Source organism: Hippoglossus hippoglossus, chromosome 7, assembly GCF_009819705.1.
Source record: "Hippoglossus hippoglossus isolate fHipHip1 chromosome 7, fHipHip1.pri, whole genome shotgun sequence".
Taxonomy (NCBI): domain Eukaryota; kingdom Metazoa; phylum Chordata; class Actinopteri; order Pleuronectiformes; family Pleuronectidae; genus Hippoglossus; species Hippoglossus hippoglossus.
Window position 1 is genome coordinate 27360548 of NC_047157.1, and position 11544 is coordinate 27372091.

The 11544-nt window shown below is 42.8% G+C and overlaps 2 protein-coding genes across 7 annotated transcripts in view; one reads left to right on the forward strand and one right to left on the reverse strand.

The window, feature by feature from the left end:
* LOC117764219 (6-phosphofructo-2-kinase/fructose-2,6-bisphosphatase-like) overlaps positions 1-11544 on the forward strand; it is a 96422-nt gene that overhangs the window by 4266 nt on the left and 80612 nt on the right. For 3 of the 4 annotated variants that reach the window (XM_034589825.1, XM_034589824.1, XM_034589823.1), the window contains exons 4-14: positions 27-93; positions 258-332; positions 579-635; positions 1118-1239; positions 1584-1791; positions 1871-2017; positions 2470-2574; positions 2791-2920; positions 3024-3086; positions 3298-3362; positions 3473-3885. In XM_034589825.1, the coding sequence (XP_034445716.1) occupies positions 27-93; positions 258-332; positions 579-635; positions 1118-1239; positions 1584-1791; positions 1871-2017; positions 2470-2574; positions 2791-2920; positions 3024-3086; positions 3298-3362; positions 3473-3532 (1099 nt within the window). In that variant the 3' untranslated portion in view covers positions 3533-3885. Of the gene's footprint in view, positions 1-26; positions 94-257; positions 333-578; positions 636-1117; positions 1240-1583; positions 1792-1870; positions 2018-2469; positions 2575-2790; positions 2921-3023; positions 3087-3297; positions 3363-3472; positions 3886-11544 lie in introns of those variants that run through there. The other variant, XR_004614345.1, reaches the window with a different exon arrangement.
* Positions 5012-10340, reverse strand: LOC117764232 (non-structural maintenance of chromosomes element 3 homolog). 3 transcript variants are annotated; one of them, XM_034589844.1, is made up of 11 exons: positions 10237-10340; positions 10020-10088; positions 8574-8693; positions 8428-8491; positions 8124-8203; positions 7930-8024; positions 7753-7829; positions 7624-7666; positions 6931-6993; positions 6255-6369; positions 5012-6150 (listed from the first exon to the last, which is right to left on the reverse strand). In XM_034589844.1, the coding sequence occupies exons 2-11, from the start codon at positions 10047-10049 to the stop codon at positions 6055-6057; spliced, it is 783 nt and encodes a 260-aa protein (XP_034445735.1). In that variant the 5' UTR covers positions 10050-10088; positions 10237-10340; the 3' UTR covers positions 5012-6054. The 3 variants fall into 3 exon arrangements, with proteins under 3 accessions (XP_034445735.1, XP_034445732.1, XP_034445734.1); XM_034589841.1 differs by having other exon boundaries at positions 7753-7832; positions 10237-10338; XM_034589843.1 differs by having other exon boundaries at positions 7753-7832; positions 10020-10110; positions 10235-10258.

Below are 11544 nucleotides of genomic sequence, written 5' to 3' on the forward strand. Positions count from 1 at the left end.
CTGTGATCAATCATGTGTGTGCACAGAGCCTGTGCCATCGCTGCCCTGAAGGATGTGTGTGATTACTTCACCAGAGAGCAGGGTCAGGTCGTGGTGAGTGTCGAGCTACATTAAAGCTTTAAACCTTTAAAGCAGCTGTTAGACATTTATTTTGATGAAGTTTCAAATGACACTGATGAGAACAGGGCTCATTTTGAGTTTTATTTACGAGTCTTTATAGAGAGAATCGGTCTCTAACCCTGAGTTTTCTCTGGAAGGTTTTCGATGCCACGAACACGACCCAGGAGCGGAGAGAGGTCATCCTCAGCTTCGCCAAAGAAAACGGTTACAAGGTTTGTTCTCTGATGATGACGAGTGAAAACCTTGAGTTAAAGTTTCTGGGGCTGCAGGGGGAAACTCCATTCAACTGTTTTCTAAATCCTTCGCACATATTCTATTGATATTTGAATTGCATATTGCTATTTTTTGTTATATTTCCTTAGGTTTATACCTGTAACACAACAAATGTCCCAGTAGTGGGACTAGTGAAGGATTATGATCTGAAATGCATCCAATTCTCTCTTTTCCCTCCTGGTCAGGTTTTCTTTGTAGAGTCAATATGTGACGATCCAGACATCATTGCTGAGAATATTAAAGTAAGTGTGTGTGTGTGTGTGTGTCTTTTCATAAGAGCAGGAAGTTGTTCCAAGATCACTGAACTGATTTCCGAGCCAAGTGGGGTTGTTGGTTTGTGCCAGATCACGTGTGTGTTTGTTCCCATCTTCATCGTCTGCACATACAAGAACAAGATCCTCCTGCTAGTTTCAGTTTCTCCTTCTCCTTCCTCTTCCTCTTCCTCTTCCCTTCTTTCTCTTTTCAGTTCCTTTCATCACGTTTCAGCTGATGCATTTTAGTGTATTTAGCTTCTCTTAAAGTGTGATGAGTAAATACAGGTTATGATGACAAATGGCTGTTCGGTTGTTTTAACATTTAAAAAGAAAGAAATTCTTAACTTTAGTTTTCTGTTCTTCCGGGTGAGAGTATAAACTGCCGGCCTGGATTAAGAAACAGTTAGTAATTTACACATGTTAGTGAGAGTGTACTTTTGAAGGTTGACGTTCTGTCTCTTTTAAAACAGCAAGTGAAGCTGAGCAGTCCAGACTACGCAGACCGTGACAAAGAGGAAGCTGTGGCCGACTTCCTCAAGAGGATCGAATGTTACAAGTTGACCTATCTGCCCCTGGACGACGACAAGGACAGGTCCCGGCTCCATCTTTACATTCCACCTGGTGCAGTTATGAGCCACTGAGCTTCATTGTTGTCCCAAAACTATTGTAAAGACATAAGTGAACTCACCGTCCTGCTGCTACAGAACTCATCCGCTGATGAAGATAGTGCCGACATAATGCTTCATACGTTTCCTCCAATAGAAACTAAAAGCCACTGAGCCTTTTTTAGGTGAAACCATAGATTTGTTTTAGTTTTTGAAGGTTGGTTTCAGTAGAACTCGGTGAAGTCAGAGTGTTGAGAAACAGACCAACTTCATGGGAGTTGAACAGAAAATCTGCAGCTTCATCCTTCATCTGTGTTTTCTCTTTCCGCAGGAATCTGTCTTACATTAAGATCTTCAACGTGGGCAGCAGGTACCTGGTGAACCGGGTCCAGGACCACATTCAGAGCAGGATCGTCTACTACCTCATGAACATCCACGTCACCCCGAGATCCATCTACCTGTGTCGCCACGGCGAGAGCGAGCTCAACCTCGTGGGTCGTATCGGGGGGGACTCCGGGCTGTCACCTCGCGGGGCAAAGGTTCGGAGACCATGGTTTCTGTGTGTGTTTGGTGCAGGAGACCGTCTGTATACTCATGTCTTCAGTGTGTACCCGTCAGTTTGCCAGTGCTCTGGGTGCATACATGCGAGGGCAGCGCATCAGCGACCTGAAGGTGTGGACCAGTCACATGAAGAGGACCATCCAGACGGCCGAGGCTCTGGGAGTCCAGTACGAACAGTGGAAGGCCCTCAATGAGATCGATGCTGTGAGTGACTCACAAGAACACTGTGTGTACAACATGTTGTAGCTTCACACATACACGTGCAGAGCTCATTCTAAACATCCAGGCTCAGCTCCCCTGTCCAGGTTCTGAATTATGACTCCGATGAAGACATTATATTTACAGGTCGTCCGTCCCACTCAGAGCGATTTCTCAGGAACACTGTGAGGGAATCAAAGATTATCGTGACCTCTAAACACATATTACTCAACAATTCATACGTTTATTATGACAAAATACGCCGAATACTTTTTATTGAATTCCTTGAACATCTCGTGTTGTGAGTCTGGACAAATATGGAAGTAAACTGCAGCTTGACTGGTGGGTGGAGCCAAACGAGCAGGAGGCAGTGATTCCTGTTGAGTGTGAGTAAGTGACGCCTCAGATGGAAGCAGCGGTTTTGACTTTACATTGTGTTTCTGTGTTCTGTGCCTCAGGGTGTGTGTGAGGAGATGACCTATGAGGCCATTCAGGAGAATTACCCAGAGGAGTTTGCACTGAGGGACCAAGACAAGTATCGCTACCGCTACCCTAAGGGAGAGGTGAGTGTCGGCCAATGGGAGGACGGAGATGCTGTCACATTGAGATTTAATTTAATTTAATAATCTTTTAGTCTCGTCAGAAAAAGGTTCAAGAGCCGAGTTGACTTCTTCAAATCGATTTTTTAAAGTCCAGTATCCAAATATGTACAGTTTGAAGTTGCATTTAAAGAACAGTGTTTTTGAATGTAGCGTGTCGATCCCGTTTCTGTGCATCAGTCGTACGAGGACCTGGTCCAGCGCCTGGAGCCCGTCATCATGGAGCTGGAGAGGCAGGAGAACGTCTTAGTCATCTGTCACCAGGCGGTTATGAGATGTCTGCTCGCCTACTTCCTGGACAAGAGCGCCAGTGAGAGAAAAACCTATTTCCTTGATATTTTGCAGAAGCTAAACGCCGGCAGAAGACTCAAAGTGGAGATTTGTATTGACGGACTTTTCTCTGTTTGCCTCAGATGAGCTTCCGTACCTGAAGTGTCCTCTGCACACGGTTCTGAAACTCACCCCCGTCGCCTACGGTCAGTCTCTGCCCAACATTTCTCTTCTCACATCACCACAGCTTCTCTTCAGTCTTGATCCTGGACCATCACCTTGGTCCAGGCTGGAATATCTCAACTACTGTTACGTGTTAGAATTTAACCTTCTCATTAATCCAGGGGATGAATTGTAATCCATTTGATGATCCTTTCATTTTTCATCTGGTGCCATCATCGTTTGTGTTTCTCTCAGGTTGTAAAGTGGAGTCCGTCTTCCTCAAGATTGAAGCTGTCAACACACACAGAGACAAGCCCGAGGTGAAAGACTCTATGATACAAGAGGCTTCGTCCACACTCACACTTCTTTACCATCTGTAATAGTTTTATAGAAGTTTCTTAAATAGACCCTGCATTTGTCTCTTTGTCAGAATGTGGACGTGGACAGAGACCCAGCGGAGGCGTTAGAGACGGTGCCCGACCACATCTAGAGGAGGAATCAGACCAGCGAGCTGGTTTCAGCTCCATCCTCCCTGATGGAAAGAGGCCTTATTTTTAACTGAAGTAATTATAGTGATCGTTGTTAATGTGTAAAACTCCTCGATAATGAGTGTGAGACATTTCTCAGCCTATTTCCATTGTAAATGCACTTTATTTATAATGTAGGGCTCAGGCCACATGTCAGACAGGAAGTGGAGGCTTAGCTTAAATATGTGAAGCGGGGAAACGGCTAGCTTCGCTGTGATTGAAGGCTGGTTAAAGCTAGCTGGTTAAATTAAGCTAAACAATTAACACGCTATGTCTCGGTTAACCCCTCGGAAGAGAAAACTAAACCATGTGTTTTTACTGTTGCGTTAGTTAGTCTGGCGATGTCACCACAGGCCGCTACGAACTGTGAGGCACGGGTCATGTGACATGAGAGCGTAGCTGAGCTCTCGCTTACGGTGGCCGAGAGCTCAATGCACATCTCAATAAAAAAACACGTGTAAATTAAGAAAACAACTTTAATTTGACGAGACATGCGCTGCAGAAAGTCACAACACGTGCAAATACAGAAACAACGGAAATGTTCCCAAAGCAGTGAGGAACCTGCTGTCGTTCAACGCTTGTGAAGTTATGGAAGTCTGCTTCTCGTCAGTGCTGATGGAACTTCACAAAGTATCGAACTACAGCGATGAGACTTTTCTCCATGTCGCCCGGCCCGAGCTACAAGTCCGACAAGACGGTAAGCTGCGGAAAGTAGCCTTCAGAAGTCTCCATAGATTAAGGGACACTATGGAGCAGAGGAATCTGTCACCCAGAGATAGTCCACCCCCCCCCCCCCCCCCCCCCCCCCCCCCGGTTTTTGTTACCTTCCGACAGCGGCTAGCAGTTTCCCCCTTTATCTTTATGCTAAGCTAATCACCTAGTTATCGCCTCACGTTTAGCACACAGACATAAGTGGTATCGATGACACCATGATGTGCCTCACGTAATTTAAAAGACACATAACTCTATGCACCCGACATGCAGACACACACCAGGTGTAGTGTGTTTGTGTTGTTGTATGTTTTTAATGGACCTCGGTCATTTTAATAAGTAACACAAGGGGATCTGGTGCAATACTAATAATTGTGGTGCAACGTGTCAGTTTTTAAAATATGAACATACTTCTGAAATGACTGTGAAACCTTGAAAACCACGTGGAACGTGTTCTGGGGTCAGTGTGGCAGAGGGGACGTCCCCTGGTGGTCACATCAGTGATCACAGGGAACTAGTTATCATGAAGCTGGTTAACCAAACAGCGACACCTGGCGACAAATCTGGGTACTGCAGTAGTAAACCAAAAAAAATGATAGAGCCGTAAACTGATGTAGAAACTATAGATAAGTTATATCCATACAATGAAAAACTATAAATATTGTAATTATTATTACAAGCAAAATTAGATAGTAAAATATTCATGAAAATGTGATCTTTACTACATTATGACAATTGAATATGCATCTATATTAATGGTCCACTAGGCTGTTGGTGGTAAAATAACAATGTTATAACCCAGAGTTAAACTTCTATCCCTCATTAAGGATCTGGTACGATTTGGAAACATGGATAACAAAGTGATCTTCATCATTGTTTCCCAAACTAGGGGTCAGGAGAGATAAATAACTTCAGTTCAAAAAGGTCTTCAGCTTTATGGCAAAGCCGGTCACAAGTCTCTACAACCGTTAGTTCATGGGTCAGAGGCCGGACAGTGTGGGAACCCCTGATCTCACGTTAAAGTGCGTCAGCTTCATAACACTAAAACAGTTCAGGCCAAAGAGTCGGACAACGTGCTAATGTCGAACCCGGCCCCAGGTTTGTTCTTCTCGTAGCTGGAACTTTTACAGCTTGTTTGTGTGACCTGAGGATCAATAGAAAATAGTCTTCTCTTCAGAAGATCCTCCTTTAAAAATAACCTGGATGCCAGCACATGACGGTGTAAATAAATGCATGTACTTCTTCCCACACAATGTGACGAGTGTCAGAAAACTGGTATTTAACCTCAAGTCATCCTTTTTAAAAACACGTTCAGTTGTAGGAAGTCCAGGTTCACAGCAGTGAATCCGTGCTTTTAGTGTGGTCGGATCAAATCTGTGTCCAAGGTCACGGTCGTGCTGCTGTTCCTGTGTAAACGTGCTGCTGTTCCTGTGTAAACGTGCTGTTGTAGCCGTGTGCCGAGCTCTGTGATGAAGTGTTGCTTCAACAGGACGGTGTCCTTGTCCAATGGCTGTGAGTGTGTGTGTGAGAAATGAGTGAAAGACCATGTCAATCAATGCAAATCACTGATGTTGAATCTTATAAAACATTTTATTTTCTGAACTTGAACTGTGACGGTGACGTCCAGGCAATAAAATGAGAATGGAAACCTGAAGCGTTTGTGTGATGTCATTAAAAAGGAATTGGAGGCTCGAAGGTGAAGTGTGAACATATAACTGGAAGTGATGCATCACACTGGATAAATAAGAGCAAGGGAAAAGGAATCGTGGGTCGTTTATCTCTGGCTGCTGGTGCTGGCCTGCGTGGAGTCGGGGGTGGAGTGGGCTTCTCTGTACTGCTGACTCCAGCTCTGAGGCTCCTGTTCGTGAAGCTGAGGTCAAACACAGGTCGTCGTTAGACACATCTTCAGTTGAATTGAGAAAAGAATCTGCAGGAATGTTCAGTCTGCTCCTCCACAGGTAAACAGTCACTTACTTCACCCATGAACTCCAGGATTTTGGCTTTTGATACTTCCAGGTCAGCGCGTTGACCCCAGCGAAATTCATGCTCCGCTGGTTCTGTGTGAGGGATCCGCACATACTCCAGGTACCTACACACACACACACACACATAAAACTATCTGAATATATATATATATATGAAGCTTTGCAGGAAAGCTTGCTCCTCGATTCCTTTTATGTTGTAAAAGACATTCTCCTTTTAGATGTTCAAAACAAAGCTGACCCAAAGAACCCGGTGCTGTGTAATGTGTGGAGTGAGTGGTGGTCCAGCCTCTCTGCTGTAGAGGTCTGGAGTTCCCCTGTCTCCTGCTGCTCTGTGGTGTGTTATAAACCAGAGTCTATGGTCTGAGAGACACTGGCTCTGATCACACCAGTAGTGAAACAGCGAGATTCGAACCTGCGACCTCTGACAGCAGAACCGCTGGATTACAGGACTGTACTAACATCAAGGTGATAACTACTCGCACACACCTACAGCTGTGGGGGTGGGAGTGGGGGGGAGGGAACAATCAGCTAACAGGATTACAGCTTCTTGTATTTCAGAGCTCTGACTTCAGGAATCCACAAGAAAGAACACGTTCATGTGTAACCTGGTACAAGTGGAGAGGTGAAGGTCACGTTCACCGACCTGAGGAGACGTTACTTCTTACCTCTGACGCACAAACTCGTCTGTGACCAACTTCTTCACGTCACCAAACTCTTCATGTTTCACTCTGAACGTTTCACATCGTCATAAAAAGAAGGAAGAAAATTAATAGAAACAAAAAGACACCAGAGTTTCAACAAGTTACCTTTAAATCTTTGTGTTTGCTTTTTATATTCTGACTTTTCACATGACTTGAGTTGAAATGTGAGAATTATCTTGGTTTTAAATGTATTTTTAAACAGACTTGGATGAAATGTTGAACTTAACTTGAACCATATTAACGTCATGTCAAGACAATTTTGACATGACCATAGTGCAGCCGTTTCTGGGCTAAACAACGTGTGTCCTCTTAACAGCGGCAACAAGCTTCAGGTGTTCTCTGGTTTGGTGGCTGAGCTGTTTTAAAAGACAATCGATTCTAAAGGTCTCTACAGATGCAGCAGCTGCCGTTTGTTGGTCACATCAACTCAAGACGTGTTTGTCAACAGTAATTTATAGTGAAGTTATTTTATCCTATTTGTTGTGAAGTTTTGTCGGCGTGATCAAAAACTTTTTTCCCAAAGATACATTTTGAAGTGAGGCTGAAGTTAAAGCCAAATTATAATGTTGTTCCCTGTCAAAATCATTTTTACAATAGATTAGATTAAAAGTCAAACTACACAGGTACAGATGTAGAACAATACAAATCGTGCCTCACCCAGCGTCCACTCGGAGTTTCTTCAGAGTGTTCCAGATGAGGACTACACAACAGAAAACACAACCATGTCTTTCAGGGACAAATGAAACATTGTGAATAAACTAAATATGTGGCCGATTCTTAACTCACTTTCTCTAACGACGCCTCCTTTCATGAAGATAACACTGAGGATGACGAACAGCAGACCCATCTTTGGATTGGTGGGGCTGCTGTTCACAAACACGTGGAGCAAATGGTGATGAATCATAAAATAGTTATGAGGCAGTGTTACAAACATGATAAAGTGTAAAGATCCACAGTACTCACTTGATCCGTGAGGCTTCTTCAGCCGTTTCCAGCTTATTAATGAGGATGTACACGTGAGTTTTGGTGTCGATTTCAACCAGTTTAAGACCAAATACCTAGTTCAGTGAGAAGAGAAGAGAAACTTTGTTGTAATGTGATATTTCGGTGTTTAAAATGTTGCCGTGTTGTCATTGATCCTGTTTGACAGAACGAACCTGGTCAAATGTGCGTGTCGCCTTCTTCAGGATCTCTGGGTAAATGTTTCTATAATCTTTCACCACGTGTTTCACCAAGTCTGGAAAAAAGAGAAATTACACTATTATTGTATATTTATTTGTGTGTGTGTGTCTCTTAGGCTATATCCACTCATTTGAAAACACATCACTGTCACATGCATGTCTGCCGTCCACACCACTGAATCAGAGAACTTTGTAAAAGCTGCAGGTCCAGTTTTACTTTGAAAACTCCGGGGTTGTGTTTTAGTCTGAAAGGACAGAAACAGCTGTTGTGTAACTTCACCTGCTCGGCGGATGGGAATCTTCTTTTGGTCCTTCACCAGGAAGTACTGCACCACCTCTGCTGTCTACGAGACGCACAGACAACGTGTGAATATAAATATATTTAAATCAATTTTAAATAAGTGTGTAGATTTCTATGCAGCGTACCTTTTGGTCGACCTGTGCAGGTGTGAACTTCTCCAGTCCTCTCTGGACCTGGGACGTACTCGGCTGAGTGAAGGCCGGGTCCTCATCGTCTTCCTGAGTCCCGAAGGAGCCGTGTTGTCTCTACGTGTAGAAACGGAGGCTGACACCAGACAGATTTTCTGCTACAACCTCAAGACCCCCAAAAATATCAAAGAAGGCCGAACTTTCCCCACTGAGATAACTGAACTTTCTTTTTTTTAAATAAATCCAACTTGTTCGAGTTCAGCTTCAGAATCATGACAGACACGTGGACATGTTGATAACTGTATGAAAGTGACATCTTTCTTCATTATCAGTATTCACCTTAACTGTTCATGATCTGTATATATACACACTTATTAATCTACATAATCTATGTCTGTATTACTCACCTCAATGCACTTGATCACTTTAATCATTCAGTATTTATTTACGTTCGTACATTAGTTTTCACATCCCGTCACATTCACTACTCTCCCTTTAGAATAGTGTCCTGTACTAGATTTCATCTTTCTGTGGACACTGCACTGATGTCATCGTTGTTTACTCTCTTGTTGTTAATGTGGTCTTGCCCTATGTGTCTGAGATTTGTCCTCCGGAGACAAATAGCAGATTTGAATTGAATCAGGTCCTCTGTGCGGCCGTAGAGAGAAGAACCGTTAAAGTCTGATGAGGTCGGTGTGAAGTAAAGGTTCATTCGTGATCGTGGGAAACTCAACGGTTTGGATTAGTTTCCAGATAAAAGGTGTTAATTAGTGCAGAGGAACATAGAAGGGATAGTCTCCATCTTGTCCCATGTTCTCAACTGGTTTAAAAAGACAGAGGTAATGATGTCTGGTCTGCTGAGCGGACACATGGTTGTCAGAGTACTTTCATAGTACTTAGATAGTACCTTCATAGTACTTAGATAGTACTTTCATAGTACTTAGATAGTACCTTCATAGTACTTTCATAGTACTTAGATAGTACTTTCATAGTACTTAGATAGTACTTAGATAGTACCTTCATAGTACTTAGATAGTACCTTCATAGTACTTAGATAGTACTTAGATAGTACCTTCATAGTACTTAGATAGTACTTAGATAGTACCTTCATAGTACTTAGATAGTACTTAGATAGTACCTTCATAGTACTTAGATAGTACTTAGATAGTACCTTCATAGTACTTAGATAGTACCTTCATAGTACTTAGATAGTACTTGGATAGTACTTTCATACGAGCCAGCAGCCAGTCAGATCTGCCTTTAGCGTCAGGTTCGTTGATTACAAACGGAAGTGACGTCCCTAACACCTGAGCTGTAGGGACACAATCAAGTCGCGTTCAGACATGAGGTCGAGCAGTGACTGGACCTGTTGTGTTGTTGTGCTGTGTAGTCGTGTAGTTGTGTAGTGAAGAAGACAACAGGGACGTAACGAAGTGAACTCACGGAGCCCGACAGCCTCTTCCTCTGCGTCATGGCGTCACAGCGTCTGAAACACACGGGTCCGAGTTCCACCTGATTTCAAACCGAAGAGACGCAAGAGGCGGAAGAGACGTTAACGAGTTAAATACACACCGACTGTGTTACATCACCTCCAATGAACCACAACAACACACGCGACAGCACGTGTCTCGTGTCTCGTGTCGCTGGAACACAAACTCACCTCCTTTTGTTTCTGGACAAACTCCCGCTGCCGGAGCTGCAGGCGCTGCTTGATGACGTAGATACCCTGCGCCGGCTTGTTTTCATTCGTTTAACATTTCTAATAAAAAAAAAAATTACTTTAACTTTTAATTATCTTTTTGTCCAATTCTTTACTGTGGTCCCCCCCCCCCCCTTTTTTTAAATCGTTCGCACATTGGTATTGTTGTAATTTCTGTCGTGACTAATAAATAATTAAAAATACAAATTATGAACCCATTTATAATCATACCTGCACCGACAGAAGACTCACAGTGAAACAAACATCTAAATTAAACTGTTAAACTAAACCAAGTTAAAATACTCTGAGCTTTTTATTAGGAACACCCGTTTGTCATGTGACTATCCCGGCAGCCAATCATGTGGCAGCAGTGCAATGTTTAAAATCCTGTTGATACAGGAGCTTTAGAAAATGTTCCCATCAAATATCACAACAATAAAAACACTGATCACAATCTAATGTTCAACACGTTTTCATCATCCGCTGTTTTGTCATATTTCAATGAGCTGAAAGTTGATGGTTGAGTCTCAGAAGAGAAAACAAACAGAGCAACACAGGCCAACGGTCAAATTTAGAAAAGTCTAACACTTTATTGACATTCACATACAATAGGAAAGAGTGGCAATCACAGTAAGGCAATACATTCATTAGAAAACACAGAGATCACTCAGCCTTTCCTTCTTCATAAAAGCCACTGACCTCTGTGATGAACACGTTATATACGTGTGTGACATGTTGAAAAGGTCAACAGAAAACCTCACAGTTTAATGTGTTGGGAAAAGAAATAATCTGCACCACTAAGAAATCATAAGGAGGTTTACAGAGAGCAGGGAACACATTGATGTTCCTGAACTGATTTAAAGTTAAAACAGAAAAACTGAAAATGGAACAATTGGCATCATCATATCCGAACATTGACTCTGCATGTGTCTCTCTGACAGACGGCTGACCTTCAGATTATAAATTATAGATCCATAGAACAGAGGAGCACAATAAATATTTAGTATTTCAACAAACAGCAGCTTTGTCTAACGTTCTCCTGAAAGTGGGGAAACAAGTGAATTCAAGCCGAACGCTAGAAAAGAACTGAACCTTCCTGCAAAGCCAGAATTACTGAATTATGTATTTTTAAATCCAATACCAAATTTGATTTAATTCTTCTACGGTGTGTTTGATTTTTCATTCTGTGGTTACTGTTTTGCATCGTAGTTTATATTGTGGTGGCAGAGACTCTAATTCCTGCCATGGTTTTAAATCCTCTTCATATGC